The sequence below is a fragment of the Balaenoptera acutorostrata genome, chromosome 2, assembly GCF_949987535.1.
Source record: "Balaenoptera acutorostrata chromosome 2, mBalAcu1.1, whole genome shotgun sequence".
In the NCBI taxonomy this organism is placed as follows: domain Eukaryota; kingdom Metazoa; phylum Chordata; class Mammalia; order Artiodactyla; family Balaenopteridae; genus Balaenoptera; species Balaenoptera acutorostrata.
The window spans coordinates 179,113,386-179,135,212 of NC_080065.1; the positions used below are offsets into that span (position 1 = coordinate 179,113,386).

Genomic DNA, 21,827 nt, shown 5'->3' on the forward strand with positions numbered 1-21,827 from the left:
GTTGTCTCTTCTGTTTTTAAACTACTGCGTGTCAGCAACACTCAGGTGAAGTGTTGATGGTGCTTCCGAGTTCATAGTTCTTGAAGTAATAAATGCCTTTTGGGTTTCTTGCTCTGGAAACTTGCCCTTCAGATAAGAAAGACAATTCATGCTCTAACTTTGGGGAGGAGACCGTGTAAACCCCTCACTGGGGCTGCTGAGCTGACTGTGTGTTTCGTTCTGCGGCAGAACACCTAAACAGAAATCTAAGGAGGAGCCAGACGGAGATGCGAGGCCCGGAGGAGCTCAGGCTGAAATGAATGAAGGAGAAGACAAAGTAAAGACTGACTCTGTCACTTACCTCTACCTGATCCTTACATTCCCAGCTGGTGGGGAGCAATGGCGTGGGGTAGGGCTCTGTGTTCAAGTCCAGCCCTACCTGCCCGTGGGGTGGCTCTGGGCAGGTTACCTGCTCCCCTTCATGGGGGTTGGTGGCTGTCACTTCGTGTCAGCGCCTGATACATAGTGAGTGTTCAGTTGTCTGTTTATCATAACAGTGGGGAGGGCCTCTGTGTGCCTGGACTAAGGCGTGGGACCAACTTCTCTTCAGAGCCTCTGCCCTGAGAAGGCTTGACGTGCCCCCCCAGTTACATGGTGTCATCACGCTTGTGCTGCTTTATCAACCAGTCAGTCTCCTGAGTTCTTCTGAGCCTAGCTCCTCCCTTCCCTGCCAGCTTCCCCAGTTCAGCGAAGTGAACACATTTAAACCCTAAAACACTGTACATTGATCCAGGGGTGGGCCTGTGTAAACGTCCTGGGCGGCAAGGTTATCCACAGGGCTGTGAACTCCAGGGGAGGGGGATACAGCCGCTGGGGGCCGCAGCACAGGACTCCTAAGCTCCTTAGCAGTTTGGTCCCTGTCTAAGAGAAGCCAAACTAGGGTGGTCCCAGGATTGTCTCTGGTTTTCTGTCTGAGATCTAGAGAGCAGAGCCAGAGGTCAGACTTGCTGGGTCGTGAGCGTTCTCGCTTCCAGCGGGCACCCCTTCTTGTTCTATGGCAGATGATCCTTTTGGTGTTTCCTCCAGCTTGTTCTATCTAACATCTTATTGTCTCTCATCTTTTCTGTCTGGATATTCATTACCTTACTGCCCGCACTTGCCTGGCATCCCTTCAGATCTAGAGAGATCTTAGCGGTGGTGTCAAACCACCCATTTTCCTCAGACGGCAGCTGGCAGGAGCTTTAGACCACACAGCCGGCACTTTTGCCTCACGGCAGAAAAGGACAAAAAGATCAAACGTTTGGCTTTGTCTCATATTGTTGACTTTTTTTCTGATTTAATCTATGTGTACGTTTCTCGCTTTCTAGAGGTGAGTTGCATATCCGAAAGGTATTGTTTGTATGGAGGCTCAGCTGTTTTTAATGAGTTGGTGACCAAGTCAGGAATTCCTGCTTCTATTTCTTTCCCATACTAGATTCCGAAGTTTAGTGTTGTCACCCCCTACCCCACTCCTGCTGTCCCAATGCCTGTCTATATGACATCTTCACCCCTGACCAAATGACAGATGGAGCTATAGGCATTTTGGCCAACATAAGCAAAATGGCTATAATATTCCCTTTTACTTTGAGCTATCCTAGGACAGGGATTGGTAAACTATGATCCACAGGCCAAATCTGGCCCTCTGCCTGTTTTCATAAACTTTTATTGGAACACAGTCATGCCATTTCACTTATGTATTGCTTCTGGCTGCTTTTGTGCTACAGTGGCAGAGTTGAGTAGCTGTGACACAGGTCTGCAGCTTGTCAATCTGAAAATGTCTGTTTGCCCTTTACAGGAAGTTTGCCAACTACCGGTCAACTCTTGTTTGTAGGCGTTAGGGAACTGAGTTAACATTTTTGAAGCCTCATCTCTACCCTGTAGACCTGCCCAGATTTTCCTGTTCTCTCATTCCACAGTGCTGCAATCATTAACTGATCCTTTGGGGTTTTGTCTCACTCTTGCTCAGAAATTAATTTTCCCCCCTTTATTTCTCCACCCACACTTTCCCCTCTCAGGATGAAAAGAGGCACAGAAGTCAACCCAAAGATCTGTAAGTGGTTAAAATACTTGTGCTTTTGTGCTGTGCTTTGTGTAATTTAAATTAGCGAAATAACTGTTGGAGATCTGTGATGTAGAGGTTTACAGGGAATTGCTGGTGCTATTGGAAGATTGGATCAGTTTGGGCGGGGCTGGATAAGAAATCAAACTTTGGACCCCATCTTACCTGATACCCTCTGCTACGTGGGTAGCACTCCCGTCACTGCACTGTCACGTGTCTCTTAGTTTCCAGCACCTCTCATCAGGCCCCACGTCTGAGGGTCACATGGGGCTTCTGAAGGCCTCCTTTCAGGATCACGAGTTAGTGACACACCTTTGGAGCTACTGTGACAAGGGGACTTTCTTTTTTGGGTGGGAAGAAAGTGTCTGTTTGTTCGCCAGATCTATTCTGAATAGTTTGCTTTTCTGTAGGAAGACATTAGTTTGTCATTTTTTATGTGAATTGGCAATATAGTTTTGTTTTTTTTTTAAGCTAACATCTGACTTATTTGTTTATCCAATAGAGCTAGCAAACGGAGACCAGAAGAAAAAGAACCTGAAAGAGTAAAACCACAAGTTTCTGATGAGAAAGATGAGGATGAAAAGGTAAGGCCTAGTTTTTTCAATTCTACTGTGTTTCATAATATCCCATTGGCTGGAATATGTTAAAGTGATTTTTAAACAATTTTTCTTATGGTAACATTCAAACATACCCCAAGGTAGGCAGAAAAGGGTAGCAAACCCTCACATTCTCATCAGCCTTCAACAGTTATCAACCCATGATTAGGCATGTTTTACCCAAGCCTTACTCATTCTCCTTACCCTCCCTCACCCTGAAGATAAACAGATCCCAGATGTATTGCTGAAGTATCTACAGAAGTGCTTCTAAAAGGAGAGGAGTCTCTTCTTAAACATCACCACTGGGCTTCCCTGGTGGCGCAGTGGTTAAGAATCCACCTGTCAATGCAGGGGACACGGGTTCGAGCCCTGGTCCAGGAAGATCCCACATGCCACGGAGCAACTAAGCCCGTGCGCCACAACTACTGAGCCTGCGCTCTAGAGCCTGTGAGCCACAACTAATGAAGCCTGCACGCGTAGAGCCCGTGCTCCACGAGAGAAGCCACTGCAATGAGAAGCCTGCGCACCACAATGAAGAGTAGCCCCCACTCGGTGCAACTAGAGAAAAGCCCATGCGCAGTAACAAAGACCCAACTCAGCCAAAAATTAAAAATAAATAAATAAATAAATTTATTTTAAAAAAATCACCACTATAGCATTATCATAGCACAATAATATAAAAACCTAATCTCTGTTCAGATTTCCCTGATGGTCTCCATTGTGTATTTAACAGTTGGATTCAGGACCCCAACAAAGCCTATATAATATACTTGGTTCCTGTTTGTCCTCAATATGTCATCTGCAGCTTCACCCTGTCCTCTTACTTGCAGTTGGTGGAACCAGCCAGCTTACCTGTAGCATCTGTGGGTTCTCAGGCTTGACATATCCCTCCAGCCCTGTCCGCCTGCAGACCGGTAGTTAGGTCCAGAGGCTTGACCAGAGGCAGGTCTCTTGTTTCCCAGAATACTTCTGAGGTGATGCTGTGTACTTCCTGTTACATCATACCATAAGGCATGGTTATCTTTTTGAGGTGTTACGATTGATCACTGAGCTCAGGTGCCTTCTGCCTGATCCATCCATTATAAAGTTCCCCTCAGCTTTTCGCCTGATGTTTTTAACAGTCATTGCTTAAATCCATTATTTCACTGGGAGTTGCAGATTGTGATAGTTGTGTTCTATCATTCCTTCGTTTACCCAAAATAATTCTAAAAATAAATTTTCTCATATATTAGTCAGCAGGGGCTGCCGTAACAAAATATGACAGTCTGGGTGACTTAACCAATAGACATGTATTTTCTTACAGTTCTGGAGACTGGAAGTAAAAGTTCAAAGTGCCAGCAGGGTTAATTTCTGGAGAAGTCTTTCTTCCTGGCTTGTGGACGGCTGCCTTCTTGCCGGGTCCTTACATGGCCTTTCCCTGTGCAAGCACGTAGGGAGAAAGAGCTCTGGTGTCCCTTCCTCTTTATAAGGTCCCCAGCCCTATTGGATTAGGTCCACACCCTTGTGACCTCATTTAACCATAGTCACTTACTTAAAAGCCTTATCTCCAAATACAGTCACATTTGGTGTTAGGGCTTCAACGTAGGAATTGGGTGGGGGGCCAGGGACACAACTCAGTCCATAGTACCCCTCTTCAATTATATACTTACTCTGAGGTACCACTTATACAGTAAAGCTATTTTTTGTTTGTTTGTTTGTTTTTTTAAAGTGGTCTTATGAGTCTTTTAAGGAAGTCTGGTTATAAGAATTTTGTTTAGGGGCTTCCCTGGTGGCGCAGTGGTTAAGAATCCGTCTGCCAATGCAGGGAACATGGGTTTGAGCCCTGGTCCGGGAAGATCCCACATGCCACGGAGCAATTAAGCCCGTGCGCCACAACCACTGAGCCCACGTGCCACAACTACTACGTGCCTAGAGCCCGTGCTCCGCAACGAGAGAAGCCACCACAGTGAGAAGCCCGTGTGCTGCAACGAAGAGTAGCCCCTGCTCGCCGCAACTAGAGAAAGCCCACGTGCAGCAACAAAGACCCAACACAGCCAAAAATAAATAAAAGAAAATAAATACATTTATTTTAAAAAAAGAATTTTGTTTATAAGACTAGACACTGGAGATGGCTTGGGTCTCACTGGTTCTCTGACTGCCTTCCTGCCTCTGACTAGGTTTTGTGATAACCATGTACATTAAATTCTTAACTCTGAAGCATTATCCAGATGGAAAATACTTTTTTACCTTTCACTCTTTTGTTTTCTCCATTTAGGAGGAGAAGAGACGCAGAACGACATGCAAAGAACCGTAAGAACTTATTTTTGTCTTTATACAAAGCAGATCATAATATTAAAATGGTTGTCCTAGAAAGAAAGATAAAGGGGCTTTTAGTGAATTCTAGAGCAGCCTTAGCTTTGTATGTGATGGAGTGTGAGCCCAGGACCGAGACGTTCCAATTCTGCCGTGTGAGGCAGATCCCCTCCGCGTGGTGAAGACGCTTACGGCCTCGCACCTCGTCCCTTATGCAGCAGGGGGTGCTCATCTGTGTCTGGTGGATCAGGTATAACTGATGGCAGATTCTGATATGTTGTGAAATGACTAAAAAAATCTGCTTCGTTCCCAGAACTGAGAAGAAAATGGCTCGAACCAAAATGGCAGTATTGTCCTCCAAGGTAAACATATATCTGGGAGTAAAACCAGTTGTGCGCCACTAATGCGATTGCTTGGGGCTGGCCCTCTGAGTGCCGTTTGTGTTCGTGCCTCCACAGACCGATCCTCTGAAGTGCATTGAGTGCGGACAGTACCTGGATGACCCCGAGCTAAGATATGAACAGCATCCCCCTGATGCAGTAAGTTCCAGCTGTGTTTTCAGCCTTATATTGATAGTTTCCTGTCTCTTGTGTCTCTAGTTAATGGTCATTGTCTCTCAGGTGGAAGAGATACAGTTGTTGACAAATGAGAGACTGTCCATCTTTGATGCCAATGAATCTGGCTTTGAGAGTTACGAGGATTTTCCCCAACACAAACTGACCTGCTTCAGGTAACTGATACGCCTCTGCTTTATCGTAACGGGGCATTTTCCTAAAGACACCTAAGTTCTTAATATCCTAGTGAAGTTTTTAACACCTAACCTGCAACATTTCTTAAGCTGCTAACACGAGATAAGGGCCAGCAAGCTGGTAGACGTCTGGTAGACGTTTGCTGGTGGTGGTGGGGCGGGTGGGCGGGTGGTTACAGCTCTACCTGTTAGCTCTTGAGCAGGTGTGCATTCTGAAGCTCATTCAGGTGAGGGCCAGCTGTGTGCTAGGTCCTGCACGAGGTGTTACAGATGCAGCACCTCAGCTCCCTGGTCTTATGGAGGCAGAACAAAAGTTAAGCCTGTCAGGTAGTAACACTGTGACAGATGTGAAAAGCATGGGGAGCAGAGAGCGGGTGGGGGAAAGTTGTTTAGAATGGAGAGGAAGGGACTGGAGCAAAGACCTCGGTGGCTTGAGAACAAGCCGAGGGGATAGTGAGGGAAAGACATCCAGGAGAAGCAGGTGGAGGCTGGGAGGTGGGCACGTTGGCTGGGGGAGACTAAGTGAGAGGCTGTGTGGCTGGAGTAGAGGGGCTGGGGGTGAGTGGTAGGGGAACAGGGGCCCGGGGAGGGGCCTGGACCCTGCAGGGCGTTGCAGGCCGTGGCAGTGATGCCAGGGTCTTCGGCGTGGAGGTCCGTGGCATCTGGGCTGTACCTTTGGAAGGGCCCAGACGGGCCTGTGAGTGAGCAGAGTGCCCGTGCTCTCCAGCCCCCTTGGTTCCGTTCTGTCCCCCTCACTGGAGGTGCTTCACTTTGCTTCTTGTGGGAAATGGCTTGGCTCCAGGACCAGCCCATGTCTCCTTTCAGGCCTTGGCACGTGCTTTTCCGCTCCCTGGACCAGAGAATAGTAGGGGTGGGCGGATCGCCTGTTGTAGCCTCAGGTGGAATCGTTTCTGGGCAGCCTTTCCGACACTCCTGCCCCACAGCGGGTTGAGGGGCTCTGGGCCCAGGGAAACCCCAGTATGTTTCTCCTGCAGTACCCTGTACACTCGCTGTGGTTGGTGGTGTCTCCCACGCTCCACGATCAGGATCCTGATCCGTAGTGGGATGCTGGCCACCTACCAGCGGTCCCCTGGCTCAACCTCTGCCTGACAGCACAGGTGAAACGTGCTGTTGGCATTGCTGACATTCATGGCCTCATGCTTCCCTGTGGCATTCCTGGGGCAGAGGTTCAGGAGAACCAGGGGCTGGGGCCGCTGTAGTCAGGAGTGTCAGGGCTTGGGGTCTCTTGGCCACTCCTCAAGAATAGGAGGTTGGGAAGGTGGCAGTAAGAACACTCTTCCTAGGAATGACATGCCTTTGTAGCATCAGGCCATTGGAGCCAGACCACCTGGGTTAATTAGGAACTCTGTTTACCTCTGGTACTTGGGCTGAAAGTGGCAGGTGGAAACAAGCCCTTCCTGTGAACCAGTGGGTCCTGCCCCTGCCTGGGACTTGGCACTTCTCCCTGATGTCACCTCTACTGAGGGAGCGTGTGGACAGCCCGTCAGGCTGGGCGCTGGGTCCTCCTCTTCTGTGCATCTGTGGTGTCCTGCCCTCCCTTGGTCCATCTTTCCCACGTCTTCAGGTCCTGATGGCAAGGCTGTGACCCGTGTCTGCCTACCACGCCTGGTAGGGGAACTCCACTCAAAGTGGTCATGTTTTAATTTTTTTAAATTGTGTGAGAGTCCAAGATGCGGATTTTTGGTTTCCAAGGGCCTGGGTGGTGGGAGCGTGGTGGTGCTCGCAGACCTTCACGGATTCCACGTGACCTGCTTGGACTCTGACGGGTAGCACGGCACCTCTGGCCTCGAGGCCAGCATGAGCAGGTTCATAAGCAGAACCCACCCCAACCCCATGATTTTCTCAAGTTTGGCATCCTGCTTAACGATGCACATTCTCTCAAATGTCAGGGAGCATCTCTAGGCAGTAGATGCCCTTAAACTTGAGGCTGAACCCTCAGAGGGAGGTGGAAGTCCCTCCTTCCAATGTCCTTGATGTACCTCACCTTTTATGCTGTTGTATAATGTGCTCCATTTTAATTTTTTTTAATGAGATGAAAGTCACATAGCACAAAATTAACCATATATGAAATGTTGTGAAGCAGTAAATCCACAGGAACAAAGCAGATTAGTAGTTGCCGGGGGTGTACGCTGAAAACCCCGGTGTCACTGCCACGGCCTGCAAAGCCCTGCAGGATCCAGGCCCCTTGGTTGGGCTCTGGGAAGTGTCAGGCTCTGGGAAGGGTCAGGCTCACAGCTCAGTGGGTGTGAGGTTTCATTTTCAGCAACAAGAACATTTTGGAGCTAGAGGGGATGGTTGTACAGCTCTGGGTAGGATGTGTTTGAGAAGCCAGTGTTTCTCCGCTAGCAACTCACCGAGGGAGGGTGTAGCAGGTGGCGCCCTTGTGAGATTTCCCGCCATCCCACTGTCAGTCTCGCTGACCTCTCCACGTTGCCTTTTCAGACACTTACACTCTTGAGACCCAGGTGGGCGAATCAGGTAGAAGCTGTTTGGGTGAAAGAACACTGCACTGAGCCAGTGTTCTGGCAGCCAAGGAGACAGCTGAGTCTAGGGGCTGCACGTAGTCCGCCTCGCGTCTGAGCTTGACTGTACTTCAGCCTGCCTTTGGTCAGCTGGTAAATCCACTCTGTCGCCTGTCTAGCGTGTACTGTAAACGAGGTCACCTGTGCCCGATCGACACCGGCCTCATTGAGAAGGATGTCGAGCTCCTCTTTTCTGGTTCAGCAAAGCCAATATATGAGGATGACCCGTCTCCTGAAGGTAAGTGGCACGTTCCAGGTTGTTTGGGACAGTTTACAAACAGAACTTTGAGATGAGAGCAGTATTCAACTGGGAACTATTGCCTCTTAAAGTTAGGGCTTGAGACTGGGCTGTGAGCAGCTACGAGCAGACTCTCTCTGATGGCTCCAGTAAGGACTGCCCGGCTCGGCTGATAAGAGGTGTCGGCTCAGGTGGGCACTCAGTGCCACTTAACCCTCCTGGGTTTTTGAGAGGCATATCCTTAGTCTACTTCCCTTTCAGAAAACTTTTTTCCCCCCTTTTAGGTGGTGTTAATGGCAAAAATCTTGGTCCAATAAATGAATGGTGGATCGCTGGCTTTGATGGAGGTGAAAAGGCTCTCCTTGGCTTTAGCACCTGTAAGTATGTGACCAATCGTGGACTCTTCTGGGATCTGAAAGGGGCCTTTGCTCCTGTCTTTCGTGGGGCTTGGTTGGGCTCTGGGAAGTGTTAGGCTCACGTGACCATGTGGAAAGCATGTCAGGTTTGAATGGAATGGCCTCTTTTTTTTTTTTTTAAGATTTATCATTTACTTATTTATTTTTGGCTGCATCGGGTCTTTGTTGAGGCATGCGGGCTCTTCGTTGTGATGCGCGGGCTTCTATCTAGCTGTGGTGTACGGGTTTTTTCTTCTTGAGTTGTGGCATGCGGGCTCCAGGGCACGTGGGCTCTGTAGTTGTGGCGTGGGTTCCAGAGCGCGTGGGCTCTGTAGTTTGCGGCATGTGGGCTCTAGTTGAGGCGCGTGAGCTCAGTAGTTGTGGCATGTGGGCTTAATTGCTCCATGGCATGTGGGATCCTCGTTCCCTGACCAGGGATCGAACCTGCATCCCCTCCATTGTAAGGCGGATTCTTAACCACTGCACCACCAGGGAAGTCCCTGGAATGGCCTCTTATATTAGCTACAACTGGCCCTGGAACTGACCCTCCGGTGTAAAAGCAGGTCATGTTCTTGCAGCTGAAACCCAGGCCGAATTCCAAAAACCAGAATCGAGCCAAAGGAAAGCCACTTGGCCAGTCTCCGTCCTCTGGCTGGCTCAGACAGACCCCTTCTGAATGAGCTAACGCTGGACTGTACTTCATGTTTTTTGACATTTGGGTACAGAATGACTCTTAGCCTGTTCTGTAGGCCTCGTAGCCTCATCCCTGCCCTTAGGCCACTGTAGCTGCCATCAGGTTCAAACTGCTCTCTTAAACATCTATTCACTGCAGCATTTGCCGAATACATTTTGATGGATCCCAGCCCAGAGTATGCACCACTGTTCAGCGTGATGCAAGAGAAGATCTACATAAGCAAGATAGTAGTTGAGTTCCTGCAGAACAACCCTGACTCAACATACGAAGACCTGATCAATAAGATTGAGGTAAGAGGTTTAGGTTATTCACAATATGGGATTCACACCTGTTTACATGAGATGTGCTAGAAAACATGTTCAGAGTCAGCAGAAATGGTTTGTTTGATTTAGACCAGTTTTGCTTAAGCCTAAGGGAAACTTCTGATTTTTTTTTTTTTTTTTCCCTAAAAGACCACTGTTCCTCCTTCTATGCTCAACCTGAATCGATTCACAGAGGATTCTCTCCTTCGACACGCCCAGTTTGTGGTGGAACAAGTAGAGAGCTATGATCGGGCTGGGGACAGTGACGAGCAGCCCATCTTCCTGACCCCCTGCATGAGAGACCTGATCAAGTTGGCCGGGGTCACCCTGGGGAAAAGGTAAGGATGCAGCAGGAATGAGACTGAAGGCGTGAGACAGGAGGCAGAGCATCCTGTGCTCCCTTCCCAGCCCACTAACACCATGGAAACTCTCTCCCAGGCGAGCTGAAAGGCGGCAGACCATCCGGCATCCTGCCAAGGAGAAGGACAGAGGCCCCACCAAAGCCACCACTACGAAGCTGGTCTACCAGATCTTTGACACTTTCTTTGCGGAGCAAATTGAGAAGGATGACAAAGAAGACAAGGAGAATGCCTTTAAACGCCGGCGGTGTGGCGTCTGCGAGGTAACCTTGCCTGCTCCCCTTGTAATCTCTGAGGAACTCACTTCTTTCTCTTTCTGGCTTGAGATTCTCGCTGCTCAAATGTGACCCCTAAAACAGAAGCTAGAAGGAAGAGTTAGTGATCTGGGGGGACTTGCATGTCTTCTGGGACGGCTGTCAAAAGAGGCGTGCTCGGGCACTTTGCCGTCAGCGCCACTGTTGTTGCAGAGGAGCCTGGCCTCCTGGGTGCCTTTGCTCTGGCTGCGTCCCACTGTGTCCTCAGGCCCTGGTGTGAGGGCGGAGGGAGTGACTACCCCACAGAGGCGCTGCTTCCTCCAAGTAGGGACGTCCACCCAGGAGCCTGCCTTGTCTCATGGCATCAATTCCCTGGGAAAGTGGGGACTTTGTCCAGCTTAGCTTTGAGGCCTGAAAAGACCTCTCTTACTGAATTTTTTAATATATATTTACTTCACTCTAGAGGAATTAATCCCCTTAATTCTATGACCCAGGGATCGGGTCTGTTGGGTAGGCCACAAAGTTTGTTTGGGTTTTTCCATCCAATCTTACGGAAAAACCAGAACAAACTTTTTGGCCAACCCAGTATTTTGGTATCTATTTGACTTAACTTGGATGAAAACTTAAACACAAAAATACAGCAGCTGCCTTCAGAACTGCCCTGCGTTCACTCCGGCCACTGACTTCAGAGTGTCTCCTTTGTCTTCAGTGGCTGCCCTTAAATAGGAATTTGCACGTCCTCGCCATTCTTGTTGTGGTTTTACATTATTTCATCTAGCACATATGTATCCAAGCTTAAAAAAATTTTTTTAAGAAAGTATACGTAAACTGGAATCTTTCACAGCTGTTACGTGTATTTGTTTGTTTCTTTTTCGAATTGTATTCATGCACATTTTTAATTGAATTCTCACAATACCCCAGTAGGTGAGTCAGATGTCTCCCAGAGACAATGTTAATATGACATATTCAAAGACATCCAGAAGCCAGGAGTAGAAGTGAGCTGGAACACTCCTTACCGCGGTGCCCCCAATTCCGTGACTAGTCTGTGTCTGACACGTGACCTTCAGTATCTCCGCGGGAGCTGTTTGGAGGTCACACTAGTTAACACTTTAACTATTCCATAATAGTCCATTGTGACTCTTCCAGCTTATCCCTCAGTGATGGGCAGCTTGATATTCTAACGAGGCTTCCTGTGACTCTTCTCTCCTTAGAAGTAGAATTGCTGGGGTGTAGGTCATGTGCTTAAGTTTGATCTAGAACACCGTTCTCCAGAGTGGGGTCACCAACTTATCCTTTGAGCAGTGCGAGTTCTCGTTTCCCCACACCTGTCCCAGCACCACGTGTCAGGCTTAACCTATGCAAACCTCGTATCTTGTTCCTAACTCTTACTTCCCTTACTTCTAATGAGGTTAAATGTACAGTTTTTAAATTCACCAAAAACTGGTTACCAGCTGTTACTAATGACCGTTTGATTACTTTTTAAATGTGTTTTAGATTTGTCAACAGCCTGAGTGTGGAAAGTGTAAAGCCTGTAAGGATATGGTTAAATTTGGTGGTAGCGGAAGGAGCAAACAGGCTTGCCAAAAGAGGAGGTAGGTTTGGCCAACGCTTGTTCTTGAAATGGAGGAAAATGCCAGCTGATGGCAAATAGGCTTTGTGTGGGATGGCTGGGTTGACAGGTACAGAGGAGGCAGGGTCCCTTTGTCTAGCACTGTCACCAGGCCTGTCCCTGTTTTCTAAGTAAAACACCTTCAGTTGGTTTAACTTTTTTTTTTTTTTTTCCTGCCTGTGCCGAGAGGCTTGTGGGATCTTAGTTCCCCGACCAGGGATTGAACCCGGGCCCCAGCAGTGAGAGCACAGAGTCCTAACCACTGGAGCGCCAGGGAATTCCCAATTGGTTTTACTTTTAAAAGAGGACCTTGCTTATAATAACTGATTTTTAGGTGTCCCAACATGGCCATGAAGGAGGCAGATGATGATGAAGAAGTGGATGACAATATTCCAGAGATGCCATCACCCAAAAAGATGCATCAGGGGAAGAAAAAGAAGCAGAACAAGGATCGGATCTTTTGGGTTGGAGAAGCTGTCAGGGTAATCCAGGAGCAGGCTCTTGGTCGTTTTAGTGCTGCCCTTCTGAGAAGCCAGTTGTCCTGTGGTATCTCGCTGCCAGACGTCTTAAGCAGCCTGAGCCCTGCAGCTGAGAAACCTGCCCATTTGTCCCGTGAGCGGAGCAGAGCTGGCTGAGAGGCCGAGGCCTGTGGTCAAGCACCTGAAGTGCATTTTTTTGCTTGTACGCCCAAGGACTCAGTTTTCCTCACACTCCAAAATGGGCTTTTAAAAAATATATATATTTATTTATTTTATTTATTTATTTTTGGCTGTGTTGGGTCTTCGTTTCTGTGCGTGGGCTTTCTCTAGTTGCGGCCAGCGGGGGCTACTCTTCGTTGCAGTGCGCGGGCTTCTCATTGTGGTGGCTTCTCTTTGTTGGGGAGCACGGGCTCTAGGCACACGGGCGTCAGTAGTTGTGGCACGCAGGATCAGTAGTTGTGGCTCTCAGGCTCTAGAGCGCAGACTTAGTAGTCGTGGTGCACGGGCTTAGTTGCTCCACAGCATGTGGGATCTTACTGGACCAGGGCTCGAACCCGTGTCCCTTGCGTTGGCAGGGGGATTCTTAACCGCCACGCCACCAGGGAAGTCCCCAAAATGGTCATTTGATACAGTTCTTGGGGTGTCAGACTGGTTCCCCTTCCAAGCTTGTTTTGAAGAGAGCCTTCACAGTCCCCTCTGGCCTAGGAGTAGGTGTTTGGGGGCACTAGCAGACCGCCTCCTGGGGGTTCTGTGGTTACCTGCCTGTAAGGGTCAAATCCTTAACCAAAGCTGGAGAGTGAATGTCATCTCAGTGTTGTTCCCTAGATGTCCATAAGCCAAAGATGGTCAGTTCCCTCAACAAGCGTGAGGCCTACCCTGCTGGATGCTGCTCTAGGCCAAGGCGTAACTAAGCCCCTGCCTGTGACACACGTACTGTCAGGAGGGTGGGGGGCAGGCGGGGTGCTGGGGCCACGGAGGCTTCCTGGTGGGGCAACGTCTGAGCTGAGACCGAAAGTTTGGAGAGTAGCCAGTGCATGAAGGTCTGGGGAGGAACCAGAGTAGAGGCCCTGAGGTGGGACCAGCTTCCCTTGTGGGAGAGAAGGAAGGAGGTCCGTGTGGCTAAGGGAGGTGTGGGGAGTGGGGTACGGTGCCATTACAATTGAACGCTAGAATCCCATTTGCTGCTGAGACAAGAGGGCAGAGGTGGTGATAGAGGGATGTGAGCGGCCTTTGCTGCAGGCTTCCAGCCAAAGAAGTTGGATGTTCTCTATAGTAGCCAGGCTGGTAGAGCTCGCAGCTTCTTGGAGAAATTGTTAGGAGTGATACTTTCCTGTAAAGTAACAGGAACACGCAGGTCAAGCCTAGCGTGGACCTTCAAACCCATCCTCACCTGAAATTAAGCTCTTGTTTTCAGACCGATGGGAAGAAGAGTTACTATAAGAAGGTATGCATCGACTCGGAAACCCTGGAAGTGGGGGACTGTGTTTCTGTTATTCCAGATGATTCTTCAAAACCACTGTATTTAGCAAGGTTTGTGTCCTTCCCTCTGCTTGACTTCAGCCCACACTTTCTGTTGAGTAAGTAGGAGGTGCCTATTTTGTAAGAATAGCAGCAGCTCTTTGCCCTATACTAAAACCAAAAAATACATGTCCCCCAAGGAGACTCGGTCCAGATCTGCCGGTCAAGTTAGAACTTTCTTCCCGCCTCCTCTTCTGGCTCCAGGGTCACGGCGCTGTGGGAGGACAGCAGCAACGGGCAGATGTTTCACGCCCACTGGTTCTGTGCTGGGACGGACACGGTCCTCGGGGCCACGTCGGACCCCCTGGAGCTGTTCCTGGTAGACGAATGTGAGGACATGCAGCTTTCATACATTCACAGCAAAGTGCAGGTCGTCTATAAAGCCCTGTCGGAAAACTGGGCCTTGGAGGTGAGTGCCTGGCGCCCCTTGTGTGCCCCTCCTCGATGTGTGGGGTCATCATGGCTGACGGCAGCCTCGTCCCTAGGGAGGCGTGGACCCTGAGGCCCTGATGTCGGAGGATGACGGAAAGACCTATTTCTACCAGCTGTGGTATGACCAAGACTACGCAAGGTTTGAGTCCCCTCCAAAAACTCTGCCAATGGAGGACAACAAGTACAAGTGAGTGCCGCGAGTGGGCCCCTCGGGCCGCTCTGCTGGTGCTCGAGGACGCTGTGCGTCTGCATGAACCCCCCCCACCCCGAGCTTCTCCTGTGCTTCTCTCTGCTGGCTTCGCTTTCCCCACGTCTTCTGGTTGTCTTCCTCACCAACCAAAGCCCAGCCTGACTTGGTTGCAGTGGCTGTAAGTGTGTGGACAGCCTGCTGGGGAGTGACCCTCATGAGAAGCTGTCCCATCCAGGGACGGGATGTGCCTTGCTGGGTTCCTCAGTGACCACAGATCTTGTGTCTTTTCTCGTAAGCGAGATCTTTGATTCCATTTTGTTCTAACTGGTGGTTGAATGCTTTTAGGGAGGCTTGCTTCTTAAAAAATGTTTAGCGCTCCACGTCTTCCTTTCTAACCTTGGTACCTCACTTGTTTTAACTAAAAGTGGCAGCCGGCACCTCCAGAGCGGGCAGTGTGTGACAGTGAGGCCGACAGGGCCGAGGCTAGGAGGGCTCGCTGCGATGCCTCTGGTGTTTCTCCAGTCAACCTGGGGCTGCCTTTTGACTCGATCTGTTTTTAAGGCAATCTCTAACTCTCCTTTTAAGGGTTTATTAATCAGAAATAATGTTGAATTTTACCAAATACCTCTTCAGCCTTTAGAGATGATAGTGTGAGCCTCCTCTGATGTTTGGAGTTCCTGTCTTTACCACCGTCTGCATTATCGCTCGTGGTGGATTCTTGACCATATTCTAGATTGTTTGTTAATGTCTTAGGGTTTTTATATCAACTACTCAAAAGTGGGGTTGGCTTGTCATTTTCCTATCGTGTGTATCTCTGGGCTTTGGTCCCAAATAAGTGCTTTCCAAGTGTGAACATTAAAGTGCAGGAAAGCCAGTTCCTCCTAACATCTGTAAATCCTTCCTCTTGGTCACCAGAGTCTGGATTAAGCCAGTGGCAGCTGCTTGTGGTCACTAACAGCCACTTAAGGGCCTTTGGTTTCTGTCCTTCACTCCTTCAGGTTCTGTGCAAGCTGCGCACGTCTGGCTGAAATGAGGCAGAAAGAGATTCCCAGGGTCATGGAGCAGCTCGAGGACCTGGATGGCCGGGTCCTCTACAGCTTAGCCACCAAGAACGGCATCCAGTATCGAGTGGGCGATGGCGTGTACCTCCCCCCCGAGGCCTTCACCTTCAAGTGAGTGCCCCTTGCTGCAGTCAGGGCCAGGAGCTCTGGGCCAGTACAGAGCTGGCTCCACAGTGTCCCCCACCCAGTACCTGCTGCTGCCGAGCTGTCACAGTGTCATCTGGGGCGAGCAGACATTATCCAGCCGTCCAGTGCAGAGCGACTGTAATTCTGTGGCAGTCAAGCTGTCTGTGAAAGAAGTCAGACAGAGAGCCTGCTGGCTAAGGGAGAGAGCACTAGGGTCAGTGGTGGGTTCCTGCCCAGCTGGTCATGGCAGAGACCCCCTCCCAGTTCCCATCTATCAGATGGGGAGAGGAGTACCTTGCCTGCCAGGCCCCTAAGGAATAAGTGAGTTAAAAGAAAATGGCTTATTAGCACAGCGCCTGGCTTAAAGTAAAGGCTGACTGTGAGTTACTTCTTGGTAAATGGGAATTGCATCAAAAGACTTCCGGGACTTCCCTGGTGGCGCAGTGGTTAAGAATCCGCCTGCCAATGCAGGGGACACGGGTTGGAGCCCTGGTCCGGGAAGATCCCACCTGCCGTGGAGCAACCAAGCCCGCGCGCCACAACTACTCAGCCTGTGCTCTAGAGCCCGCGCTCTGCAACAAGAGAAGCCACCACAATGAGAAGCCCGCACACCGCAGCAAAGAGTAGCCCCCGCTCGCCGCAACTAGAGAAAGCCCACACAGCAACGAAGACCCAACGCAGCCAAAAAAAAAAAAAAAAAAGACTTCCACATCAGAGAATTGACGCTCTTCAGGGAAAAATCAAAGCCACAGATATTGTCCACACTTGATCCATTCCTTGTTCGTTCTAAGAACTAGTGCGTGGTTGGATTTACAGCCAACATTTTCTGAGCTTAGTCAGCTCAGTTTCCCGACGTGCAGTTCCATTTTCCTCGAGTCCTAACCGGAGCCCAGTCCCCAGCCTCCATTCAGTCACCGTAAATGACAAAACATCGGTCCTTCCGGACCCGCGCAGTGCGTGTGCATCACGCCCTTTAGCTCCAGTTTTCGGCCTCGAAGGGGAGGACTCCCTGTAGTGCTGTTTACCAGGTGCTCCTGGCACAGCCGAAGCGAGAGCACAGGTGTTCAGAGACACCTCTGGAGCCCGTCAGACTTCAGGGGGTCTGACTGGAAAGCACAGCAGCTGCCTCCCTGAACTGCAGTCTTCAAAGTATGCAGCCCTGCGGTCTTGGCAGCTTGGCATCTGATTTGATGGCCTGAGTTAGCCAGTACGTGGTCAGGCCAAATTCGGCTTGCCCAGACGGCGAGTCTTCTCCCCATGCCTCTCCCGCATTGCCTCTGGGTCGATGCCTCAGTCAGAGTGTAGGATATGCCATGGTAACAACTCTAAAATCCCAGAAGCTTACTTCTTGCCTGTACTGTGTGTCCATTGTGGCTCAGGGGACTCGGACTGTTGTGTCATGCAGGGACCTGGGCTGACAGAGCCTCTGCCTTCTCAGCAGTTGCCAGTCTGAGGCAAGGGGAAGCTCGCTGCAGGCTCTCCTGGCGGTTCAGTGCTCCTGCTCCAGGCTCTTGTGCGTCTCTGCTGCGCATACGTGTGGAGCTGGACGAGTCACGTGCCAGGAAGTACAGTCCTGCCCTGAGGCTGGGAGCGGGGAATACCTGAACAGCCTTAGCGACTATACCCGGAGCACAGATGGAGAGTACCCATTTTAAAGTGTGGGTGAGATTGAATCTCTAAATCTGTTCTAAGGGTACTTAGCTGCATTAGTTTAAGGTGTTTGAATTTAAGTGGTTATTGTCACTGGTCAGTCATGCTGAGACTACTTTTTAAGGCTTCATGTTCAGCCACTCGTAACGGTTGCTTCTCTGCAGCATTAAGCTGTCCAGTCCCGTGAAACGCCCCCGGAAGGAGCCTGTGGATGAAGCTCTGTATCCAGAACACTACCGGAAATACTCTGACTACATCAAAGGCAGCAACCTAGATGCCCCTGAGCCGTACCGTATCGGCCGCATAAAAGAGATCTTCTGCGTCAAGAAGAGCAACGGCAGGCCCAACGAGACCGATATCAAGATCAGAGTCAACAAGTTTTACAGGTCGGTGAAGCCTCTGCCCTTCAGGGGGCTCTGCCTGAGGCGGGGTGGTGACAGCACACACAGTGGTGGTCTAAGAGTTGGGTGGAGGTGTCTGTTCTTCCCAGCGTTTCTGATTACCTGGAGGGTCCTGAGGATGACCACAACTACATATCACAGCCCTCGCTTTCTCTCTTAAAGCTGCAGAGCTTTGTCCAAAAGAAACCCGTGAGCAGAAGTCCAGAGTGTGACAAGGACAGGCGTGGAATGTCCTGGGCTCTGCCTGAGGCGCCCGCAGAACCCTGAGTTCTGTCTACGACTGTCCGTGTTCCGCCCCCCTCCCCATTCCCCATCCCCCTGTTCTTCTCAGGCCCTCTTCCCTGTTCTGGGGTTTCTCTCTGTCCAAGGTCTTGGCTTCACTCAGTCTTTTTCTGGGACCCTAGTAATGGTTAGGAGATAACCTGAAACTAATCCATACAGATAGGTCTAAAGTTGCTCCATGTCTTAGCTAATGTACGTGTAAGATTTTTTGAAGTCTTTGCAATTATCAGTTGAGTAATGAGAAAGAACAAGGAATCTGGCTGTTATAGGCGAATGAAGGCAGCTCTAGACATGCTTTTTAACAGGAGAGACCAACAGCTGGTCTTAACACAGGACAAGTCTTTTGGGGCTACACTGGGGGCATGAAGAGCAAGCAAACCATTAGTTGAGTTCATGGCAAGGAATCCCACTTAGTCTGTGGTTAGTGCCAGCTAAGGGGGTTAGTAATCAAGGTGACTTGCTGGGATGGGGAATGGTCTTTACCTACCGATCATCTGAGCACTCTCAGCAATGTACCATTTAATTGCCTGTCAGCTCGAGGCAAAAGAACTAACAAAGACCCTTGCGCTCGCAGGCCGGAGAACACGCACAAGTCCACCCCGGCGAGTTACCACGCAGACATCAACCTGCTTTACTGGAGTGACGAGGAGGCTGTGGTGGACTTCAAGGCCGTGCAGGGCCGCTGCACCGTGGAGTACGGGGAGGACCTGCCCGAGTGCCTCCAGGACTTCTCCGCCGGTGGCCCCGACCGCTTCTACTTCCTTGAGGTGTGGGGCCCTGGGCTCACTGGAGGGAGGGCCTTGGGGTCAGACACAGCCCCCGAGAAAGCAGTTTAAGTATCCAGAGTACGAATCTGTGACATTCAAGTTGTTCTGGAATTTAACACTTTGGGCTTAAAACAAAACAGAATGTCACATTTGAGTGTCCTAAGGCAACAGCAATTTTTGAAGACTGTTAGGTGGCCTCTGCTGGCCTGGCCAGTGCCTGTGAGCTGGGGAAAGGTTCCTCTAGCTCTGGGAGATGCAGCCCTGCCCCCAGTGCCTTCAGCCAGGGATCCGTGTCCAGGCCGGGGCCATACAGCTGAGCCTGTGGCCTGGTTATTGAGAGTAGAGCCAGCAGTTTGTTGATTAAGCTAATCACTCTTAAGTTGTTTGAGCATGGCTTTTCTGTGATAGGCATGTATCGTTTTAAGATAACCTGTGTTTCTCCCAGGTTCCAGCGTGTACAGTCTAATTGTAACATTTGCCTATTAGAATGAGTAGTCCAGTTACTTCAAGTAGCAGGAATTTCAATGTCGGACACATAAAATGTGTGTATTAGTAGAATTTTTCCCTTATCTCTACTGTAATAAAAATAAAAGCACTTTTTGCTTATGGCCATATTTAGGGAGAAATTAAGTAGATCTTATCAAATTAACTTAAATCGTATTTGTTAGAGAGGGGAGTGGTGTTTCTCTTCCAGACTGTTGTGGTTCTTTCCTTCTCAGGCCTATAATGCCAAGAGCAAAAGCTTTGAAGATCCTCCAAACCATGCCCGTAGCCCTGGAAATAAAGGGAAAGGAAAGGGGAAAGGTATGTCGTTACTCCCCGGGCTTCTTTTCAAGTCCGTCTCCTATAACTCGATTCTCATGAATCAGTCAGTATAAAAGAGCAGCCTCTGACGTTACCTCACTCTGCTGCCACCAACTCAGAACGAGGCCGTCTCTGAATCACCAGGGTGTTTGAAGAGAGCACGCTAGGGCCCTGATCTGACTTGGGGCCTATCTCCTGCAGGGAAAAGCAGGACAAAGTCGCAAAGCTGTGAGCCGAGCGAACTGGAGACGGAAATCAAGCTGCCGAAGCTGCGGACCCTGGATGTGTTTTCTGGCTGTGGGGGTTTGTCGGAAGGGTTCCACCAAGCAGGTAGGCTCCGGGTTCCTGTCCGCACAGCTGCTAAAACCGGACCGGGCACGTTCTGCCTGGAAGACCTTTCTGGCTGTGGTCACAGTTCTGACTAAAGAGTCTCATGCTACAGGGGGTTCACAGCTCATCTTTGTCCTGTGTCCCCCAGGCATCTCGGAAACGCTGTGGGCCATCGAGATGTGGGACCCCGCGGCCCAGGCGTTCCGGCTGAACAATCCCGGGTCCACGGTGTTCACGGAGGACTGCAACGTCCTGCTGAAGCTGGTCATGGCCGGGGAGGTGACCAACTCCCGCGGCCAGAAGCTGCCGCAGAAGGGAGACGTGGAGATGCTGTGTGGCGGGCCGCCTTGCCAAGGCTTTAGCGGCATGAACCGCTTCAACTCTCGAACCTACTCCAAGTTCAAGAACTCCCTGGTGGTCTCCTTCCTCAGGTAAACAGGCTAGAATTCCCTCTGCGTTCGGTGCTGCCCCAGGGTGACTGGACGGCCGGTCCCGGGGCTGCGCCGCGGGCGTGCCAGGGCCGAGCAGTAACTGCTTTAGCCTTCGCATCTGCTGAAGGCGGTGTGCTGAGTGAGACGCCGGTCTTTGCCTTCAGGAAGTTCACGGCTGCCCCTCCGCTAGGGAGAGACCTTGAGAGTTGGCAGGTGCGTCTTGACAAACGTCAAGCATTTGGGAGTGGCTTCTGGCAGAGTAGGTCTCCTCCTCTCTCGTGTCTCCCGCCTCCACAGCTACTGCGACTACTACCGGCCCAGGTACTTCCTCCTGGAGAACGTCAGGAACTTCGTCTCCTTCAAGCGCTCCATGGTCCTGAAGCTCACGCTCCGCTGCCTGGTCCGCATGGGCTATCAGTGCACCTTCGGCGTGTTGCAGGTGGGCCCCCCGGGCAGGGGCAGAGCGGGCCGACGGTGTGGCCGGAGAAGGGGCTGAGCAGTCCCTGGACAGCAGCAAGCTGTCTCACACTGAAAATAGAGCTCAAAGGGACAGGCCACAGTGTGGTAACCTGCGGTGCGGGCGAGGGCTGGGGAGATGGCTGCCCGGCCCCCCTCCCATTCAGCTTCCATAGTGTCTCGCCCTCACTGATCAACCTTGTTGGCAGCCGTGTTCTTTCCCTTGTGACCGTGGGCTGCCAGGCAGGTGGCACGGCTCCTGGTGTCTCCTCTGGCCGCTCTTCTCCCCAAGTGCTTCTTCATCTGCTGTTTAAAGAGCTGGCTGGGATCGCCAGCGGGCTTTGCTCCCATCTTCTCCAGGGGCTACCGGCCACCTCCTGGGATCTTTCGTCCTCTTCTCCGGTCCCACCTCCTGTTAGGCATGAGCCCGTGGGTTAACTAGGGGCTCTCCGGGTGAGCTCCACACCAGCCAGACGCCCCAGAAAGTCAGGTGCTGCGGACCCCAGCCCTCGGCCCAGCTGATCGGAAGTGCCCACTGACCATGTGTGTGTCTGGCCCTCCCCTGTGCAGGCTGGTCAGTACGGCGTGGCCCAGACGCGGAGGCGGGCCATCATCCTGGCTGCGGCCCCCGGAGAGCAGCTCCCTCTGTTCCCAGAGCCGCTGCATGTGTTTGCGCCCCGGGCCTGCCAGCTGAGTGTCGTAGTCGACGACAAGAAGTTTGTCAGCAACATCACCAGGTAGGAGCACCCCCGGCCAGCCTGCTGTCCTGGCGCTTGTGAGCCTTCCCCAGAGA

At 50.8% G+C, this 21,827-nt stretch overlaps 1 protein-coding gene across 4 annotated transcripts in view; it reads left to right on the forward strand.

Annotated features, from left to right (window-relative positions):
- Nucleotides 1–21,827, forward strand: part of DNMT1 (DNA methyltransferase 1) — a 42,158-nt gene that overhangs the window by 16,411 nt on the left and 3,920 nt on the right. For all 4 annotated transcript variants that reach the window (XM_057540769.1, XM_057540767.1, XM_057540766.1 and 1 more), the window contains exons 10-34: nucleotides 229–316; nucleotides 2,034–2,068; nucleotides 2,580–2,661; nucleotides 4,928–4,962; nucleotides 5,279–5,327; nucleotides 5,424–5,504; nucleotides 5,586–5,695; nucleotides 8,376–8,494; nucleotides 8,779–8,871; nucleotides 9,722–9,873; nucleotides 10,036–10,223; nucleotides 10,324–10,507; nucleotides 11,993–12,090; nucleotides 12,442–12,589; nucleotides 14,001–14,116; nucleotides 14,309–14,513; nucleotides 14,590–14,723; nucleotides 15,725–15,898; nucleotides 17,728–17,949; nucleotides 18,821–19,013; nucleotides 19,733–19,817; nucleotides 20,019–20,147; nucleotides 20,296–20,578; nucleotides 20,876–21,017; nucleotides 21,605–21,771. In XM_057540769.1, the coding sequence (XP_057396752.1) occupies nucleotides 229–316; nucleotides 2,034–2,068; nucleotides 2,580–2,661; nucleotides 4,928–4,962; nucleotides 5,279–5,327; nucleotides 5,424–5,504; nucleotides 5,586–5,695; nucleotides 8,376–8,494; nucleotides 8,779–8,871; nucleotides 9,722–9,873; nucleotides 10,036–10,223; nucleotides 10,324–10,507; nucleotides 11,993–12,090; nucleotides 12,442–12,589; nucleotides 14,001–14,116; nucleotides 14,309–14,513; nucleotides 14,590–14,723; nucleotides 15,725–15,898; nucleotides 17,728–17,949; nucleotides 18,821–19,013; nucleotides 19,733–19,817; nucleotides 20,019–20,147; nucleotides 20,296–20,578; nucleotides 20,876–21,017; nucleotides 21,605–21,771 (3,312 nt within the window). The remainder of the gene's footprint in view (nucleotides 1–228; nucleotides 317–2,033; nucleotides 2,069–2,579; nucleotides 2,662–4,927; nucleotides 4,963–5,278; nucleotides 5,328–5,423; nucleotides 5,505–5,585; nucleotides 5,696–8,375; nucleotides 8,495–8,778; nucleotides 8,872–9,721; nucleotides 9,874–10,035; nucleotides 10,224–10,323; nucleotides 10,508–11,992; nucleotides 12,091–12,441; nucleotides 12,590–14,000; nucleotides 14,117–14,308; nucleotides 14,514–14,589; nucleotides 14,724–15,724; nucleotides 15,899–17,727; nucleotides 17,950–18,820; nucleotides 19,014–19,732; nucleotides 19,818–20,018; nucleotides 20,148–20,295; nucleotides 20,579–20,875; nucleotides 21,018–21,604; nucleotides 21,772–21,827) is intronic.